This window comes from Xyrauchen texanus, chromosome 29 (assembly GCF_025860055.1).
Source record: "Xyrauchen texanus isolate HMW12.3.18 chromosome 29, RBS_HiC_50CHRs, whole genome shotgun sequence".
In the NCBI taxonomy this organism is placed as follows: Eukaryota; Metazoa; Chordata; class Actinopteri; order Cypriniformes; family Catostomidae; genus Xyrauchen; species Xyrauchen texanus.
Genome location: NC_068304.1, coordinates 16,957,014 through 16,978,895, shown reverse-complemented (window position 1 = coordinate 16,978,895; position 21,882 = coordinate 16,957,014). Strand labels below are relative to the sequence as shown.

The 21,882-nt window shown below is 38.0% G+C and overlaps 1 protein-coding gene across 1 annotated transcript; it reads right to left on the bottom strand.

Annotated features, from left to right (window-relative positions):
* Nucleotides 1–453: 453 nt before the first annotated feature.
* Nucleotides 454–21,822, bottom strand: si:dkey-103i16.6 (uncharacterized protein LOC557125 homolog). Its single transcript, XM_052096759.1, has 7 exons — nt 21,642–21,822; nt 7,223–7,406; nt 5,670–5,831; nt 5,351–5,583; nt 3,619–3,719; nt 3,379–3,540; nt 454–2,360 (listed from the first exon to the last, which is right to left on the bottom strand). Exons 2-7 carry the CDS (start codon nt 7,396–7,398, stop codon nt 2,049–2,051), a joined length of 1,146 nt encoding a protein of 381 aa, XP_051952719.1. The 5' UTR covers nt 7,399–7,406; nt 21,642–21,822; the 3' UTR covers nt 454–2,048.
* Between the last annotated feature and the right edge of the window lie 60 nt (nt 21,823–21,882).

Below are 21,882 nucleotides of genomic sequence, written 5' to 3'. Positions count from 1 at the left end.
CCTTTTCTGTGTAGTTACAGCCAATTTTACAACTTCGTTGCCATGATGATGTAACATCAACAGACCCTAAAATCACCATTTAAACAACTTTACAGCTCAAATAACACATGACATTTAACAGAACAATTAATGTAAGTGCTTTTATAAAATAAGCTTCACATTTCTGCCTTTAAACCTTCCAAAAATTGGCCCCATTCACTTCCATTGTAAGTGTCTCACTGTAACCTTGATTGTTGCCATTTTTAAAGTAAAGGAGGGATGTCGAAATAAGTTTTTGTGGTAATCAACAAAATGTCAGTTGAACTTCACTTGTATTGAACCCAGAATATTCCTTTTAAAGGGTTTTCTAAATATATTTGTTGTGTATAAAACCACAGACAAAGAAATTCTTATTTGATCCTAGACATAATATTGGATTTGCAAGAGATTAAATGTGAAAAGATAAATCAAACTGCTAAAATTTTAATAGGGTGAAAAATGCTACAGAGAAAATTATCATCCATATTTCAGTGTTAGATTTCTCTTGCATAGTCTAACCAAAGAACAAATAATGTAAATAGGATTGAATGTTTTTTTATTAAATACTATGTCACAATTGCTAAAAACAGCATGTGCTAAGTAAAATAACATGCAGTATAAAGCATTTTTCAATATTCAATAAACAAAAGGTTAACAGTTAACAAGCTATAACTATAAATCAAACATACATTGAGTCATACACTTGGTCCCATAAAAAAAAAAAGAAGCTTAATAGGTCTATGATCTAAAATACTTATTCTAAAGACAACTGGTAAACACTCCACATTCAGCTGACCAACGCAAACTGCATACAGTATATAAATAAGACGAGCTGATGGATTCAAATGTTTCAACAGGCATTTTTGATTGTCCATATTTCTCAAAACAACGTATACATCACATTTCTATCAAAATCCCTGATAGACAAACGTATCCGATCACAGTGTGGTAATTACCAGCTACTTCAATGATGCAGTGCAAAATGAAATCATGTTCACAACTGTTCTAATACACACTATCTTAAACACACCAGCAGGATATTGGGGTTCTTTGTCGCTAGCAAAGACATTTATAAGAGCTTTGGGGGGGCTGGGAGCTTCCACTTGGAGGCAGCAGTGCCTGTGAAAACACACAGTGGGGGCACTGGATACTTGGGAGCTCATGCTTCCCATGCTTATTTAACACCATCCACTCACTGGGGCCAAGATTCACTGGCTCCCAAATGACCCAACACACACACACACACACACACACACACACACACACACTATATAACTTACTCCAAATCCAAACTATAGCATTTGCACTTTGCTTCCTTTCTTAGTCTATACACATTTATTCCAAATAACACATTAAAATCTAGAGTACAGTTTTTAGATTGGTAAATAAGCCATACCAGATAATTGAGGACACATTAAAGAAAATAGTGCTGACAGAAGTTTTTCCATGCAGGATAAATATATTATTAGCTGTGATTAAAACAACCAAAGTAAGTGCCATGTCTCTTAGGTTTTTTTTTTTTTTTAACCTCGCTCAAGTCCTGAAAAAATGTGACAAAACTTAAAATGATCTGCTAGTGTTTTGCCCCCAATTCCAAATAGGTCCAAGGTTCTAACCTTCAAATCAGCATGAGCAGAACATTTTAAGATCTCCACCCACCAGATAAGTTGGTATTCAGTCAAAATGAAAAGCAGCCACAATGCACTTAATATAAACTATTGTTAACTGTATTGGAAATAATGAGTCGCCAAAAATGAGTGCAAGTGCCAGAAGCCTAGCAATGCCTGTCAAAATCACTGTTAGATATGACTAACACTATCTGGTCTGGAAAAGACACTGCAACCAATACAAACTGACTCTCTCACTCACACACACACACACACACACACTCACTCACTCACTCACTCACTCACTCACTCACTCACTCACTCACTCACTCACTCACTCACATCACAGTGAGAGTCTGTGGGTCCCCAAATGCCGTGTGCATTTTTAACATATAGAACGTATGCGTGTTAGAATGGTTGATATTAGTGACTTGGTTCAGAAGACTCTGAGCTCTTGCTGTCGGCCTCTGAGGAGTCACTGTTCTCACCGCTGCTGCTGGGGTCAGTGTAAGAACTCATGAACCTATTCTCCTGACTGAACATCAACTCTTGGATCTCTGTGTGCCACCCGAGGATCTCAGCAAGTTTTTGGACAGAATCAGTGAGATCCCCCAGTTCCATATAGTCCCCCCTCTTAAGTGGCCTCCGTTCAAAGGGTCCAACTGGGTCACGGTTCAGCAACAGACGAGGTACTGTGGACTTCACTGTGTTTATCAGGCTTGCAAAGGGCTCAATCTGCCACAAAACAGAAAACTGGAAGATTAACTCTTATGGGATAATTCATTTCCCTTGATAGTATTACAGATTTAAACACAATATACCTCTTTAAACTGATCAGTTAATTTTTACAAAAGCAAGGTTTACGATTTCAAACTGACTAGTAACAAAACAAAATAGCATAAAATTTGTCAACTGTCTGATACAAAATTTTCCAGTATTGTTTCTATCACAGACAGAGTATTGCAAGACGTTGCAGCAAGATAGGGAAAAGGTGTTCAAATCCATTTAAATTCAGAAAGAAAATGAAGATCAGTTTTTATTATAAAATGGTGATGCAGAGCAAATAAAATATTAAATATCAAGTTAATATTAAATAAATGTATATTAAATTAACATACATATACACACACACACACACACACATACACACACACACACACACACACACACACAGTGGCAGGCGGGGCCAGGTCGTGATCATACACACCCGGTCCCGTATTAGGCTAATCAAGCCTCTGAGGTTTAAAGGCCGACTGCCACACATACATATACATTATATATACTGTGTGTGTACAATACACACACACACACACACACACACACACATACATACATACAGTATCTCACAAAAGTGAGTACACCCCTCACATTTTTGTAAATATTTGATTATATCTTTTCATGTGACAACACTGAAGAAATTACACTTTGTTACAATGTAACTCAACACACAGCCATTAATGTCTAAACCGCTGGCAACAAAAGTGAGTACACCCCAAGTGAAAATGTCCAAATTGGGCGCACACGTGCAAACGCACACGATAATTTTTTTCCATTGCAATATTAACATGTTTGTTAACAAAGTTTGTGATAGGCCTAACTTTACTTTGGACATGGTGTTAAATCAAAAGGCCTTTTTTTCAACACTTTTCAAAACTGAGAACATCACAATAGAAATGTTTGCTCGTATCGCCCATCCCTACTACCACACTCAACCTCTACTTACTAAGACATTTTATAGCATGTCACCCCTCACCTTTAAAGAGGTTCCCATGATCATGAGAAGGTCTGCTTTTGGGAAATCCTCAGCATGCTGAAAGTACTTTTCAGGCAGATCTTCTCCAAAGAAGACAACGCTAGGTTTTACTGCCCCGGCACAAAATGTACAGATAGGTACATTGCCATTCATAATAGTTTGCTAATAGGAAAAGGGAAAGGAAGCTATGAAGTGTATAAATAATGCCAATTCAATACTGAAATTTGGATTGCTCATTACCTTGGCCTCCTCTGCAGGATATGGTGTGTAGCAGAGGTGACAGGCAGCAGTGGCGAAACTTCCATGAGCCTCCACAAGTTTGTCATCTGGGATACCACACACTGAGACAGACAGGAGACAGCATTACTTAAAATACAAATCCCATAAATATGCTATATACAGTGCATCCAGCAAATATTCACAGCGCTCCACATTTTATGTTACAGCCTTATTCCAAAATTGCTTAAATTCATTATTTTCCTCAAAATTCTACAAATATTACCCCATAATGACAACATGAAAGAAGTTTGTTTGAAATCTTTGCAAATTTATACAAAAATAAAAATACATAAGTATTCACAGTCTTTGCCAGGACACTCAAAATTGAGCTCAGGTGCATCCTGTTTCCACTGATCATCCTTGATATGTTTCTACAACTTGATTGGAGACCACCTGTGGTAAATTCAGACATGATTTGGAAAGGCAGACACCTGTCTATATAAGTTCCCACAGTTATCAGTGCATGTCAGAGCACAAACCAATCCACAAAGTCCAAGGAATTGTCTGTAGATCTCTGAGACAGCATTGTATCGAGGCACAGATCTGGGGAAGGGTATAGAAAAATATCTGCAGCATAGAAGGTCCCAATGAGCACAGTGTCCTCCATCATCCGTAAATGGAAGTTTGGAACCACCAGGACTCTTCCTAGAGCTGGCTGCCCAGCCAAACTGAGAGATCGGGGGAGAAGGGCCTTAGTCAGGGAGGTGACCAAGAACCCGATGGTCACTCTGACAGAGCTCCAGCGTTTCTCTGTGGAGAGAGAACCTTCCAGAAGAAAAACCAACTCTGCAGCACTCCACCAATCAGGCCTGTATGGTAGAGTGGCCAGACGGAAGCCACTCCTCAGTAAAAGGCACATGACAGCCCGCCAGATTGAACTATTTGGGCTGAATGGCAAGTGTCATGTCTGGAGGAATCTAGGCACCACTCATCACCTGGCCAATACCATCCACGTTTTTCAGCGGCAGGAACTGGGAGACTAGTCAGGATCTAGGGAAAGATAAATGCAGCAATATACAGAGACATCTATGATGAAAACCTGCTCCAGAGCGCTCTGGACCTCAGATAACAAGATAATAGCTACAGGACAACTCTGTGAATGTCCTTGAGTGGCCCAGCCAGACTCCAGACTTGATCCTGATTGAATATCTCTGGAGAGATCTGAAAATAGCTGTGCACCGATGCTCCCCATCTAACCTGATGGAGCTTGAGTGGTCCCGCAAAGAAGAATGGGAGAAACTGCCCAAAAATTGGTGTGCCAAGCTTGTAGCATCATACACAAAAAGACTTGAGGCTGTAATTGGTGCCAAAGGTGCTTCAACAAATCATTGAGCAAAGGCCATGAATACTTATGTACATGTGATTTTCTTTTTCTTTCTTTGTTTGTTTTTTTTTTTTGCAAAGATTTCAAACAAACTTCTTTCACAATGTCATTATGGGGTATTGTTTGTAGAATTTTGAGGAAAATAATGAATTTAATAAATTTTGGAATAAGGCTGTAACATAACAATGTGGAAAAAGTGAAGCGCTGTGAATACTTGCTGGATGCACTGTAAATTCCAATATGACATTTTCACTTTTAGTAATTAAACTGAGGTCCTCTGCAATTTTAATTCAGAATTTCTGTTACTTTTATAATTCTGAACTTCATTGAGTGATTGCGTGCCCTTATCTAAAATGCTACTGATCTCACACTTTTCAAGTCCATCAATGTTCTGAGTGTACATGCGGAGCAGCAGACCCTTCTGATGTAGCATACGGATGAAATAGTGGACATAGTTAGGACGGTGGTATCCGGGGTACAGCTCCTTGGCCAATGAGAAGAAAGGATGAGGGTTGTTGGAGAAGTAGTCAATGTTGAAGATGGCCTCTGGGTAAGGGATGTCATATTTCACAAGGTTGGCATAAAGACCTGTATCTGGTGTCCTGATACAAAGAGAATTAGTAAGAGTGAAATAGTGATTCATATGTAAAGAGAACAGGTAAGTTAAAGGTTTGAGTGCAGTATCCACCTGAAGTCTGGTATACCACTAGCTGTGCTGATACCTGCTCCGGCCACCACCACAATGTTTCGAACCCGCCCAAGCTTCATCAGCCTGCCTATGGTTACCAAAGGCCCGGTGCTGGTTGGTGAATTTTGGTGGACATTAGAGACTTTGGGTGACTTCCCTTTCCTGGACAGAGAAAATAATTAGGGTTCTGTAGAATCTATTGTTATTTCAGAACCGGTTACATTTTCAAAAAGATACTAGAACTTTTCATAATTTTTGGACATGCATTGTTCCACCTATGTGGACTGAACATTGCAGTTAAATACTCTGCGCTTCTTGCGGTACTGCTGTATTCAGCAGCAGCACTGAATAGCGTTAAGTACCTGAACAAATTACTCTTATGAGCCGGTGTGTTTTAGTAAATCAAAATACTTTCAAAGCGGTTACTGAATTAAAGGAATAGTTCACCCAAAAATGAAAATTCTCTCAGCATTTACTCACCCTCATGCCATCCCAGATGTATATGACTTTCTTTCTTCAGCAGAACACAAATAAAGATTTGTAGATGAATTTCTCAGCTCTGTCGGTCTAGAAAATGCAAATTAATGCATACCAAAATTTGTAAGCTCCAAAAGCACACAAAAGGTAGTATGAAAGTAATCCATACGACTCCAGTGATTTAATCCATGTCTTCTGAATCAATATGTGCAGGTGAGAAACAGATCAATATTTAAGTCCCTACAATATTTTCCTATCAATCTCCACTTCTTTTGTTTTTGGCAATTTGCATTCTTCATGCATTTCGCCACCTACTGGGCAGAGAGAAGAATTTCTAGTAAAAAAGGACTTAAATATGTATCCGTTTCTAACCCACATCTATCATATCACTTCAGAAGACATGGATTTACCACTGGAGTCTTACTGATTACTTTTATGTTGCCCTAAAGTGCTTTTGGAGCTTAACAATTCTGTCCACAATTCACTTGCATCGTGAGGACCTACAGAGCTGAAATATTCTTTTAAAATTGTTTGTGTTCATCAGAAGAAAAAGCCATATATGTCTGGTATGGCACGTGGGTGAGTAAATAATGAGGTAATTTTCACTTTTGGGTGAGCTATGCCTTTAGTCTCACCTGAAATATGACTTTCCATTGTAATACAGTGTAGATGATTGTAAAAGTGAATTTTTTGTTTCCCTTATGTGTTTTTGTTAGCACGGACATTTTAAAATAAAGAGTCCCCAGTGTATTGCAGGCTTGTATATAGCTAAAGGTTGCTCATCACTAAATCGGATTTCTTTTTATGATATATAGAGATTTTGGTTCCAAGAAAAACAACATCTGGGATTTAATTAATTAATTCTGGACACTTATTGCCTTTGTCTTATTGACTTTAAAGTTCCAGCAAAAATAACTGATATATACTGTAAATCATATATATATATATATATATACACACACACATACACACACACACGGTTTCAGAAAATTACTCAAACTATGAGTATACTGGCCAACCCTATAATATAGTATACCATAGCACAGTATAGTATACATTGGTGTGTAACATCTTACCGTGTTAATGACGCCTGCTGTTCACTCACTCTCATGAGGCTAAGGTCATTGACCAACCCTGAATCAGATGCTTTACTGCGCTGGGAATCCTGGGGGCCAATGATGGAGCTACGGGTAACTCTGGTAACACTGGGATGAGTGGCCCTTCTGTCCCGACTCGACTTTGCCTTGCTCATGTTCCAACCTACAAAAAGATATTTCATTTCAAAGTATATTTAGTAAATCCTTGATTACTAATAATGGATGTACAAATTAAAATATATCTGCAATTTCAGAAGGAAATAGATGCAAGAAAGAAAAAACAAATCACAATTTAGTATGAAAATATCAAAGTCAGTCATTGGGGGGGATTTTCAAACTTTTCGAAGTTTACAAAATGGCAAAAATGAAAAATGGCACACGTGAGACTGAAATTATTTACAATTGCAGAAAATAATTTAGAAAGATAAATACTAAGAATAATTGCAATATAGTATGCACAAATATTGCAGAAGCCTAGATCTCCTTTGGTTAAATCTAGGGCTGAAATGATTAGTTGCCGTTATCAACAATGTCGACAATAAAAAATGGTCAACAACATTTTTTATTGTAGAATAGTCGTTTGATCTAATTTCATGTAACATGAGATCACATTAAACTCTAATGATGACGTGTGAGATCAGCACTGCAGCAGCTCACACCTGACTGAGGAGAGGAATATGCACTCTGAACTTTCACATCTCCTGGTGATGCAGATCCGAATACATGTATGCATGCATGTACAGTGCATCAGGAAAGTATTCACAGCGCTTCACTTTTTCCACATTTTGTTATGTTACAGCCATATTCCAAAATGGATTAAATTCATTATTTTCCTCAAAATTATACAAACAATACCTCATAAAGACAATGTGAAAGAAGTTTGTTTGAAATCTTTGCAAAATAATACAATAATAATAATAATAATGCAAAAATACAAAATAAGTAAATGCAGAAGCACTGTCGTTGTGGAATAAGCAGAGCCGGAGCTCTTTTTGCATTACATCTTAAACGCAGTAATATTTAATGAGTTTTAGGTTTATTAAAGGTCAAATAATACAGAAGCAGATCATGTAATTAACTACAAACTCCAAAACTGGCATTTCTCTGTGTGGTCAGCGCCTCTAAGAGTTGTGTGAAGCATCTCGATCGAAGGAGGGGTGATTGAAACTGCACCTGGCTGAGAGACACACCATCACAGGGACGCTCGTCCCTCGAGCATGCACGCTTAATGCAGCTAGATTCTTATCGTGAAGAACATTGGCAATACGCAGCTTTATTAATAAGAGAGAGTTAAAGATGGATTGAAGTGAACAGAAAAGTGAGAGAGGTAGTCTTCGCCCCATTATACACTGCTATAAAATACGTTTATGATTTGTTTTGGCTTGTTTTCCAAAATAAAAATCTAAAACTCTAAAAATAAAAGATGCATTCACCTGAGAAGCAGCATATAAGATATTTAGACATCTTGAATAGAAGTATATTTTGTCTTTACTGCACTCGCAGAAGTTTAACTAAGTGAAAAATATACGTATATACAAAATACACTTACTGTATATTTAATATAAATTCTCTTAAATCTAAATATCTTATATGTTGCTTCTCAAGTAAATGTATCTTGTTTAAAGGATTTTTAGACCATTTTAAATGGAAAACAAGACAAACACTTGATAACAATAGGATTTACTTGCAGCGAATTTACTGAATTTAAGCATTTTTCCCCCTTTAATTCAGTGAATGTCATTTAGAGATATTTTTAAAAGATGATTTTGTCTTTGTTGTTAGAAAGCATGTTTAATACATCCTTTTAATCAGGGCACAAGCTGAATAATCGGTTAAGAGCTAAAGATTAATCGTTGCAATAATTGCAGAATAATCGGTCTAATAATTGTTAGATTCATCGATTATCAAAATAATTGTTAGTTGCAGCCCTAGTTAAATCTATTCTACATAAAATATAAACTAGAATACAACACCACAGTTCAGTTTTTTTCTTCATTTGAACAAAACCTTGCATTATTTCATTCTTATATATTTAATCAAAAATGTATTTTAAGATTTACGCATTTCAATTTTATAACACAACTCCAAATTGAATTAAGTAATCTTTAATACACAATTCAATTAGATTCTGAATTTAATATGCATAAATCTTACAACTAGCCCAAAATATTTTTGGAGTGTACTGTATATGATTCTAAATTAAGAGGTGCTTATTGCTACATTTAAAATGTAATTAAATAGTCAAGCTCATTTGTGTCCTCCCTTAGGTTGGTGTAAAGCATCAATGTATTAAAACTGTCAGGCTCCAATAAAGCTAATGGTTGTAATATATTTAATGTCCCCCCTCCACTTTGGCTCAACAGCCCACAGCTGAGGCAGCTTTATGGCTCAGGGAAGGGGAACTGGTATGAGAGGGGCAGTTAAAAATAGAGGTGGGGGGGATGAAAATGTCCAGGATTAACTGTGTGTCAACAAACCCAGCTGGAAGAGAATGGAGGAGGCCATTTAGACCAAAAAGGGAGAGTGAACGGAGATGGATGATGCAGAGGTAGAATCCAATAAAGAGAGTTTGGGGGAAGCGAGAGATGCATGGAGCCATAAGAGCATATTTCTCAACACTCTGACGTCTTCTAAGGATGAATGACAGAGAGAAAGATAAAGACACAGGGAGAGAGAGAGATCAGAGAAAAAGGAGTGGATACAAAGAGGTACATCCAATAAAACAAGGCCTGCATCACAGAATACAAATGTGATAAGACAGCCCTTTCAATGATGCACCTTAATCACCCACAGGAATATGCACCATTATTGCATTCACAACAACAATAGGACTGTTTACCAGAGTGTAAAAACACATCTACCAGGGGCCGCAGGACACAGCTGAATGAGAGCAAAATCTGGCAACCTGCAAAGAGATATAATCCTTTACACTGACAATAGATTGACAGCATCACGGTAACTGACACATAAAATGTCCAAGAACGTGCGTTTTAATCAACATCAAGATTTAAGGTTAATGTTTATATCCATATACATTAAAGGTACATTGTATACTACAGGCCCTTTTTTTTATTTTTTTTTTTACCATTTTTAAAATCACCTTTTTGCCTTCACTAATTCACTGCAATGTGACAAAAGTATCTTTAAAAAGAACAAATATGTTCCATGTAGCCTCTATGTGGTGGTCATAACAGCAAGCATATAATTATAAAAATAGCTAAATGACGTTTAAAGTTTTAAATGGAGTATTGCAGGGGAGGAGTATATAACAGATGCCAGCACGTCAACTCCCCTAAGTATTTTCACGTCAACTCCCTAACTCAATGTATAGCTGCAGATAAAACTGAATTAGTAAACATACATTTTCATTTAATCTTTTAAGCACATCAAAAACAATCCTTATGAGATTCCCCTTTCCCACCTTCACTGGTGTAATGGCTTTTCCAGTGGAACTATTAAAATCTACAGGGGGTGTGAGGTCACTGCCTTTGTCTCCACACTAACCACAGAGACACTGCTGCGCAGGTCCAATATTTCACAACTGAGCTTAAGAAGACTCCACACAGATGGCACAAAGAAATCTACAAGGCATTCTCTGTTCTCTCACAATCAGGGACTCAAACAGTAGGAAAAACTTGTCTTGTAGTGGAAATACTGAAAAAAGGAGTGTAATGACAATGTTTTTGGACATTTTTAATATTCTCTGTTCCACAGACAAATAGCAAAGTCCAGGCAGTGGCGAATTCTGAGAGGCACTAAAGAATAATTAATTTCACAGGTCTGACTTGAAGGACATAAGCTATACAGGAACACTTATCCAATGTGATGATAAAACAGTTGGTTTTAAAGGAATATTTCAGGTTCAGTACAAATTAAGATCAATTGACAGCATTTGTGGCATAATACTGATTTCCACAAAAATCAATTTCGACTTGCCCCTTGCTTTATAAAAAGCAAAAATGTGGGTTACAATGAGGCACTTTAGAATGGAAGTTAAATATTAAAGGAATATTGTCAAGACAAACTTTGCTTATGTAATTTATTTGCAAGGCAGTTACCACTGTGACACTCTTGCTAGCCAGAGTCAAATTAATCAACCTGGAAGTCTCTACTATGTTCTGGGGCAGAGATATGAGTTTTGCTACTTGGTTGCTAGGGTGAGCTCATTTGACTCCCAGGCAAATACTAGGGCGTTACTAACATGGCTGCTTACTGGCCAGAGTCATACGAGCCAAACAGGAAGTCTGTTGTGGTGCAGAGACATGTGTTATGCTACTCGGGGGCTAGAGTGACCCCATCTAGGTTGCTAGGCAGTTGCCATAGTGTTACTAACAAGGCTCCTTGTCAAATGAGTCAACCCAGAAATCTTTACAATGTTTTGGTGCAGAGATGTGTTTTGCTACTTGGTTGCTAGGGTAACCACATCTGGTTGCTAGGTAGTTATCAGGTTGATCCTCAAAAGGGTCCTTGCTAGTATGAGTCAAATGTGCAAACCCCGAAGTCTCTAGGATGTTCTGGTGGATAGATATGCATTGCTACTCTGTTACTAGGGTAACTACATCTGGTTGCTAGTCAGTTACCTGGGTGAAAATCAAAAGGCTCCTTGCTAGCCTGAGTCAAATGAGCCAACCCGGAAGTCATTATAATGTTCTGGTGCAGAGATATGCTTTTTGATACTTGGTTGTTATGGTGAGCTAATTTGGTTGCTAGGCAGATGCCAGGGTGATACTTACAAGACTGCTTGCTATTCTGAATGAAACAAGCAAACACTGAAGTCTGTATGATATTCTGATCCGAACATATTGCTCAAGAGCCATTTTGAATGGAAGTCAATGGGGTTTGGTTGCTAGGGTGCTCAAAATGGGTACTAGGGCATGGGTAAATAGTTTCTAGTGTGGTACTTAAAAGGCTGCTTGCTAATATGATTAAAAAAAGCCAAAGTTGATGTCTGTACGACGTTGTGGTGCAGAGATAATAGGCTTTGCAATAAATTTTTTAATGGTATGCCCATCTGGTTGCTAGGCAGTTGTCAGGGTGATACTAAAAAGGTCTGCTTGCTGGTCTGAGTCATACGAGCCAACATATGATCCAACAAAATTCAGTCCAACAATTTTTTATTTTTTTTTTCCTTATTGTTTTCACGGGTGAGACCCTTGCCATAGTATGCATATGGGGAATTTATAGGACGGTTTTAGATATGATCTGACAAAGTTTGGCACAATGCAATGTCTATGGGTCTATTTTTTTGCCCCCCCAGGGGTGCACCGTATCCCCCAACCCATAGAAAAGTCATAGCACAGGTGTCATCAATAGGCCGGTCAATTTCGTGGGTCTACAACAAATGATACAGGACGAGTTAGGTGCCGAATGCTTTCTAGGACTAATGAAATGATTCCACCCACATGTCTCTATGAAATTCTAATACGGAAGAATAATAATAAGTACGTGAGATAATAATAGTGATGGTTTGCTTCACCAGCACCACTAATAACTTCAATCCACAGCTCTACATGCTTGAAGTGAAATCTGGCAAGAATACAAAAAGGTAAAGTTTGTCAAGAAAAAATGTATGTTGACAAATCCTTGTCTGAGAGTTAGCATATAAACAAAAAGAACAAGTTTGAAGGTAGACAGAGAGAGAGAGAAACATACATATAACAGAATAAAGACCATGTGAGTTTATTTACATTACAATTTATTTGACAGTTGGAAATCACAAACATTCCATTTCAGACGCTCTAGTCTATGGGAAATTTGGCCACTTTAATAGGTGCTGCAAGAGATTTTGGCTGCACACAAGGCACTTCAGGAAAGCGTTAAAGTGGTCATGACATGAGGAAACAAATTTTTCCTTGATCCTTTGACATAAGGGTTCATTGTCTAGAGTTGGGGTACTCGAGTTCGGACTTGAGTCAGGGTCACGAGTCTAATTTTAATTTACACAGACTCGAGCCTTTAGGGCTCTGGGTTTTTTTCCTGAGTTCATGGCATTTGTGATGCAATGACAAGCAAGCAAGTAAACAAAAAAATAACGTAACTTAGGGTGAAAATACGTCCTCTTTCCCGAACATGTCCTCTTTTCCAGACCTGAAAAAAGTGTCAGGCCAGGATTTCAAAATTGCCTCCAAATGTATGGGATCATAATGATGTGCTCTCTACAGTTAGTACTATCATACATTGTGTATTTGATCCTGTGCATCAGCCTTCACGCACATATGTCCTTGCGTGTGATTATTCTGGCTGAGAGCAGCAGCGTACACTTTTTCACAAATCTTTTTGAACTCTCTCACCCACTCGCCTGTGCGGTTTGTGTGTAAAGGAAAGAGATCACCAAACGTGCTCACCCAATCTAATCCAGAAACATCAATAACGCAAGTACACTTTTGAAAGTACGTTCCCCAAATCTGCTAATTATTAAATAGAACAAATGTTTTATCAGGCTCGTGTTACTATGTAAAGTAATTTCTAACTGAAAATGTTGACTATATTGAGACAAAATCAAATATGATAGGGATCAGGGATTTTTAAATAAATATGATGGATGAAATAGACCATGGAAATTGTACAACTCAGTCCGTCACATATTTGTGACCTGTAAAGCTGGCACTTGCGTTTCAATTGCAAAAAAAGTCTGAAAATGCAATGAAGAACACAAGTAAGAAGAGTGGTCTCTATTAACCTATTATCCATACCAATTATAATGTGAAAAGACAAACACGTTAGCTCAAGGAGTTTGTTATAAAACATTTTTATTTTAACTTTAGGGAAGTAAGCTACACCTGGACACAGCAGGAGGATAGAAAATTGTGAAGTGTAGTAGAATAAGCCAGCAGCCATATCACTCTGTAGCTCAAGACTGGTTGCCTACTGAAGCTTAGCAGGGCTGAGCCTGGCCAGTACATGGATGGGAGACCTTGTGGGAAAACTAAGGTTGCTGCTGGAAGAGATATTAGGGAGTCCAGCAAGGGATGCTCACCATGTGGTCTGTGTTGGTCCTAATGCCCCAGTATAGTGATGGAGACACTACAGTGTACAAGGCACCGTCCTTCAGATGAGACGTTAAACCGAGGTCCTGACTCTCTTTGGTCATTAAAAATCCCAGGACATGGGCCTCGGTAGCTCAGTGGTAAAGATGCTGGCTATCACCCCTGTAGATCGCTAGTTCGAATCCCAGGGCATGCTGAGTGACTCCAGCCAGGTCTCCTAAGCAACCAAACAGGCCTGGTTGCTAGGGAGGGTAGAATCACATGGGGTAACCTCCTCGTGGTTGCTATAATGTGGTTCGTTCTCAGTGGGGCGTGTGGTGAGTTGAGCGTGAATGGTGTGAAGCCACCACACCTTCTATATCTCCGTGGCAACGCGCTCAACAAGCCACGTGATAAGATGCATGGGTTGACGGTCTCAGATGCAGCTGGGATTCGACTTCCGCCACCAGGATTGAGGCGAGTCCACGAGAAGTTAAAAGCACATTGGAAATTGGGTATTCCAAATTGGTACAAAAAGGAGGGAAAAAAATAATAATCCCAGGACACTTCTTGAAAAGAGTAGGTGTGTAAACCCAGTGTCCTGGCCAAATTATCCCCATTAGCCCTCATCAATCATGGCTTCCTAATAATCCCCATCCATTAATTGGCTGTATCACTCAACTCTCTCCTCCACCAATAGCTGGTGTGTGGTGAGTGTACTGGCACACTATGGCTGCCGTCACATCATCCAGGTGGATGAGGAGTGTCCCCTGTTCATTGTGTAAAGCACTTTGTGTGATGTCAGAAAAGTGCTATTGAATGAATGAACTGCATTTATATATAAAAAAAATTTTTCCCCAATTGTATTTGATCTTTTCTGTTTTTATTTTCTGTTTAAATATTACAATTTATTAAAAGTATTAAACACATTAAATGTATTTAATTACATGTATTTTACCTATAATTTTTGATAAATATAAAATAAATTTAATATAAGTAGGGAAAAAAAATCTCAATTAAAATTCAAAATATCTCATTATAATGACTAACACAGCTTTCACATTCTTTAGTCTGTATTTGAGTGGAGGGGGGATTGCGTTCTGTTGACTTTTTCAATTATTTGTATAAGGACAGTTTTGTCTTCATACACCTAAAGCATATACTTTCACTCAACCAATTTAAAGTTTGTTCAGCAGGATTCTAATCATAACATGTGAATATGAAAGGTGTTTTTGTTGCATTTACATTGACAAATAGTTTTTATAGTTGTGAAGATTAAAATAAGCTTAAAATATTGATGTTGAGTTTCAGATTCTTGAACAGATTTATTCAGACTCGACCTGAGCCTGTTTTGGACTAGGACTCGACTATTTAAAGACTCTGACTCGACTGCGGTGGACACAAACCCAACACCATCATTGTCGTATAAAAACATACTGCAAGTTTCCGAACTCATAACTTCCTCCACAGTGGCTATGTTTACATGCACCCTCATAATGCGATTTCAATGCAATTAAGGCCATACTGTGATTAAACTGTTGCTCATGCAAACAGAATGTAGCAATTATTATATTGCAATTATGCTAATAATCAGAGTGGCTACATTTATATGTACACCAATACTCTGATTATTGCAAGATCAACTTGAAAATCACAGCAGAAGAAGCAATGTATGGTAGGTTGACTAGTCATAGGGCAGTGAGGGCACTGATCCAGTACGTTTCTTCACGGAGTGGACCCATTTTGGGTCCAGAAAATTTCCCAGAACGTATCACCATAGAACGAGCGCATAGGACACTCGGGCCTAGTCAACTTCCTTAATGGAAAACCGAGACCAGGAGTGTGAGTGTATTCTACGCACAGCAGCCACGGTGTCCAAGGAGAGCCCCATACAACATCTTGGGGAGCGAGTCATGGTTTTTTTCCCCCTGATTTGATTCTTGTACTTGCGAAACAAGTGAAAAGGGATTGATGGCCAAGAAGATAAAGTATGCGCTGCTACACCCGGCCATCCTCAGGATTTATAATGGGCAGCGGCTATACAGTAAAACACCAAAATAAGCAACAGATTTTATAAAGTTATCTGCTTGCAATCAAGTCAATAATGGACAATTTCAAATGGATACTTTTCACTAGGTTCTACTGCCTGACCATAGCATATATAGAATTTTCAGTTTTTTTTTTTTTTTTAACTTTACTTTTTCTTCTGATGCCGCATGCACTTATTTGCTATAGAAGTGTCGGGTGTAAAGCTTCAGTTCATAATTTACCTAATAAACTCAGTCCGATACAATGGACCTCAATATGCTTTTAGTTTTATTCAAATAAGTATGATTGTTGTGGACATTTTGCAGTGTTTATGTTTGAAACACGCTCAACATAACTGGACTATGCTGTAGTTACTCTTTGTTCAAAAGGTTGGTAAGCTCGGATCTAATATACATAGTTCAGGGCAGAAAGAAATTTGTGTGTCTAAAGCCTCACATGGACTCTTACCCAGAACTCTTGAATCTTAGCATAGAAACACAGAGCATGTGCTATGTCTCCATCCTCCAAATGACATCGCCAGCAGGTAAATGTGTCTTTTAAACAAAGCCTAAACAATCTAGACAGATACCAGTAGAAACTATGCAAAATCTTAAACTGAATAAGGTATACCTTTGCATCCCTAGACAGTTTCAAAATTTTTAATAATTCTTTCCCACTCCCCATCCTCCAATACCAAATTCAAATCTCTTTCACATAACCTCTTAAGAGCAGCAAGGCCCCATCACCAAGACTCTGAATCAACAAGGATTAAAACAATGCTGCTTCATGCCGCTTTCCAAAGGCTGACACAATACAGAGGGTGTCTGCAGCTTTAGGGGGCTATGTACAACCACCATAAATAGTACAAAGTACGGTGGTGCAATTGTAAATACCAGTAAAATTGAGACCTTGAAATACCTAATTGTTGTGTTATATTTTCAAATGATCTCAAATCTCCGTATTCATAAAGGTCACCAAGTTTAGAAACACCCTTCCCCAACCAATCTTTCCAGCAAGAGGGGTCTTGTTTATACATAATTTGGGGTTCAGCCATATGCTTGAGGAAACATTTAAGTACCAAAATTGAACAAATGGGAAACCTTTGTCCATACTGAATGCAAATGTGAAATAATGGGATGCATTTTCACTTTACTAGTCAATTTGATCAAGCAATGGTGAGATAGGGGCAAGGACCAATTGTCCAGTGTTGTACCAGGGAGGGGCTCTCTCAAGTGGAAGAGACCAATGGGCCAGGTGTTTGAGAATAAAAGCATAGCAATGAAACAATTTTGGGAGGCCTAAACCTCCTTTGTCAATAGGTCTATGTAACTTACTGAAATGCAACCGAGGATTACTTTTCCAAATAAAAGACTTCGATATTCTATCAAATTTTTTAAAATAAGAAAGAGGAACCTCTAGAAGGAGAGACGTAGTAGATAATTTAATTTGGGTATTTAATTTATTATAGGAATACATTTTTATAACATTGACCTTCCTCACCTCCTGTAATACCCAGAAAATCATTCTCATTTCTTATTGAGGCTGCAAAAGGTTCCAGGGAAAGACAGAACAGCAAAGGGGAGAGAGGACAACCTTACCAGATTCCCCTACCAAGAGAACAAAACAATCCTTTAGTGTACACTGTTGCTAATAGTTGTTTATAAAGTAACTTAATGCACCCAAAAAAAGTGTTCCCAAAACTGTAAATGAACAAAATCTTAAAAAGATAGTCCCATTCCACCCTATCAAATGCCTTCTCAGCATTAATTTGCTACTGACCACATAGCATTTATAAAATAATATTATATACTAATAATAATAATAATAATAATAATAATAAAATAATTTATATACTAATATTATCAGAGGAACTACGACCACAAATTAACCCCACTTGATCTATATGTCCAATAGATGTAAATACTCAGCTTAATCGATTAGTCAGAATAAAACTATATATATATATATTTTTTTTACATCTAACTGGATCAGGAAAATTGGACGATCATTTTTACATTCATTTGGGTCCTTATTAGAGCTGTTGGAAAAAAATTGTTGTTTCAGTGATGCATCGCAATTCATACTCAAATAATTCTGAATCCATTCTCAAAAGAATTACAATCGATTGAGTTCAGTTTAAATCATGGCAGAGCAGTGGTGTGCACCAAAGACAGATGTGGAAACAGACACGAGTTAAGTGCATACACTAAAGTCAAGTGCGCAAACACGACTGTTTGTAGACCAGTTTGTGCCCGAATGAAACTACGATCCCGAAATACTTTCACAAACCCACGCACATAGCAATGGGACAGTTTTACGTGATAAGCCAACAAACAAAATCAAAAGACGAGCTTGCACCCATAATTGCACTGATTTGCACAAACGGGGGAAACACAGAAGAAAATAATGTTGAGGCAGCGGTTCGGGAGATGTTTGTTATGTTTCTATTGAATTACCCCCCATGCTTTAACTGAAGCGCCTGACCCGTATCTACATAATTTTATGCACTGCTGCCACACGATTGGCTGATTAAATAATCATATGGATAAATGTTGGTGTCAGACAGGCTGGTTTGAGTATTTCTTAACTGCGGACCTCCTGGGACACACAACAGTCTCTAAAATTTACTCAGAATGGTGCCAAAAACAAAAACATCCAGTGAGGGGCTGTTCTGCGGATGGAAATGCCTTGTTGACCATTGTCTGGTCAACAGATAATGGCCAGACTAGTTTGAACTGACAAAGTCCAAGGTAACTCGGATAACCACTCTAAATCTGTGATGAGAAGAAAAGCATCTCAGAAAGCTATTCTGAGATGAGAGTATGCACTGTTTTGGCAGCATGCGGGGGACCTACACAATATTAGGCAGGTGGTTTTAATGTTGTGGTTGATCGGTGTATATAATGTATCAGATGGTCCTTATACAGTGGTAATGAAAGATTTACATGTACCATAGCATATACCTGGTTACTAAAAGTAGTTCAGAGAATTCATGGTCCATGGTATTACGAAGTTTTTTGGTTGCTGTGATATGGTCAAGTATATATTGCCATTGCCTAATACCTAACTTTGATTAGCACAAACAGTCAAGTCAAATTTTGAGGGACAACATTCCATACTAGATACATTTTACAACGTATTATGTTGTAGCTGCTTTTTAACTAACTACGCTCAATTTGTCAGCAGTGAGTAATGCGAGATGTGTGCTAATAACAGCACAATGACTCAACGCTGTCTTACTAACTCAAGAGTCTGACAGCCAGCTCATTCCTGCCCTGACTGCCCGTTGCTAGCCTCTTCTCCATGGTTTCAATCGCACCACTGGTCACGTTGGACTTTGCGTCTTTGGAGAGAAGCCCCTGTGCCCATGATTTGTAAAGTCTCTGTTAGGCAGCAGACAACTCTTGCCTGCTGTTTGGCCTTGCCCATTTAGACCACCACAAATGATTGCTAGCATGTTAAGTGGTTTATTAGAGTAAATTACATTAACAAAAATACAAACCAAAAGAAAAATATGTTGTTTCCATTAATCTACCATTTATGCACTTACTCTATAAAGACACCCTATTTATAACCCAACACATTTTTGAGACATACTGACCAGATACAACGGCCATGTTAACACAGCAGAATATGGTTGTCAGACCTGTTTTGAGACACAAAAGCTTCAAGCGGTTAAAAGGCATTCAAAGCCGCTGTCTGTTAATTATGATCTGACGGATGAATTTGTGCCTCGATTGGACTAATTTAATGATAAGACATACATTATGGATGTTACCATCACAATGGCTACAGCTGTTAGAATACGGTTGTGACTTTGATTGTTCATTCATACAGACAGCATTCGAACTGCTACTGTTGTGTGAACGAGACATTTCAAGACTCACACCTGTAAATAAATACGGTTGTCAAACCCAAACACTGACTGTGTGAATGTAGCCATAATGAACGGACCTTAATTTCATCTCTCAGCTTCAAAGATAATATCTCTTAGTATTGACATATACACTCTAAACGCCAAAAGCTGAATATACAAACAATAATACAAATACATAAAAGACAACATCTTAATTTAACATCTAATACTTCTTTTGAATAATGCAATTTAGTGCCAACCATTTAAATCTACAAAAGGTTTTTTTTTGTCCCTGAAAAGTTTAAACACTGTGGAGCTAGTTCAGGAACTAGGGGGGGAAGAGTTCAGGAAATCCATCTGAAAACATGAAAAACCTTTTTTCTCTCCAAGTACCAATCTTTCACCTAAACTGTGGCAGTAATCTCACCACCAACTGGAAATGGCACAAAAACACAAGGCAGCATAGATTTTCTTAATTGATGGTTAATCAATTAACCATCAATTAATTGCTTAATGGTGTGTTTTTATTTCGAAAAACTTCAGCTGCTACTGTCAATAAAGGTCCATTGTATTATTAGATTAGATTCAACTTTATTGTCATTGTGCAAAATACAAGTACAGAGCCAATGAAATGCAGAATACATTATGTTTAATGTATACAAGCAAGCAGGTTGCTTTTGGCGTCTGCTGTCCCCTATGCAAGTTTACACTCTCCATGGGGATAAGGTTACCTCATCAAGAGAAGCAGCAAGTCTCTTCTGTTTCACTGCCGTGTGGATAATGGCCGGACATTGGTGACCCCTTTTGATTCTTACATGACAATGTGACTAATTCACATTGAAAGAGAATGTGTATGTGTGTGAGAAAGGGAGTAAAACAGTGCATTTCCCCCCAAAATTGCTCCCTAAATAATAGGCTGAATAAATCACCATACCAAAAAATTGCCATTGATTTCCCAAAACGCCATGGCCATGCGGTTACATGCTGCCACACAGTGGTCAAATTAAACAGAACAGCCAATGAGAGAACAGCTGAAATGTTGGAACAAAAACTTTGAAACCCATGTCATTAGAAGCTATTTGTGATTTTAAACATTTGACAACCAGTTAAAGGGAAAGATTTCAAATGGGCTAATCAGAAATCACCAAAATAATCACCCATTTAAATATAAAATAATATAGGGCATCCACATTCAAAGGCACATTAAATTATCCCATAACAATCCCCCTATGTCTCATTGTTACGCAATAATCTGCCACTCAAGTTACACTGTGCGATGAAATAAGAAACCATTGGAGAATATTCTATTTTGATAACCCCCCGTTGAAAACACAGTCTTAAACATGTTGCATAACTCTTAATCAGATATGCCCTCTCATGCTTCAAACAGACGGTTTCGGCTACAAATCGTGAGTAGGCAGATTTTGAAATGTGCACAAAATTAACCAGTTTTGAATATGATAATAATCTGCAATAAACGTTTCGAAGGTTGAATGCATTTTATATATGACGTCAAAGTGTACAACTAATCAGTTATTAGATTACTTGCCTGAATCAACTGCTTGAGGGAGAAAGACAGCCCAAAAAAAGAGACGAGAACCGATGATGTCCCTCGCGATAAAATAACAGTTGGTGATTTGACGCCTGTTACATATCTAGCTTATAACTACTGCATAGTTCATTTCATGTTTGAAACTTTGCAAGTCCAGAGTTCCCGCAAAACACTGCAAGCGCCGTGACAAGGCAGGAAATACGTCACTTTCTAAGTAAGTGCGGGAAACCAGTCAGCT

Bases quoted from the DNA above. Each gene is read 5' to 3' on its own strand.
- si:dkey-103i16.6 (XM_052096759.1), bottom strand. From the start codon at position 7,398: ATGAGCAAGGCAAAGTCGAGTCGGGACAGAAGGGCCACTCATCCCAGT. The intron at 3,720-5,350 runs GTGAGATCAGTA...TGTCTGTCTCAG, and splicing joins CATTGATGGACTTGAAAAGT to TGTGTGGTATCCCAGATGAC. The intron at 3,541-3,618 runs GTAATGAGCAAT...TTTTCCTATTAG, and splicing joins ATCCTGCAGAGGAGGCCAAG to CAAACTATTATGAATGGCAA.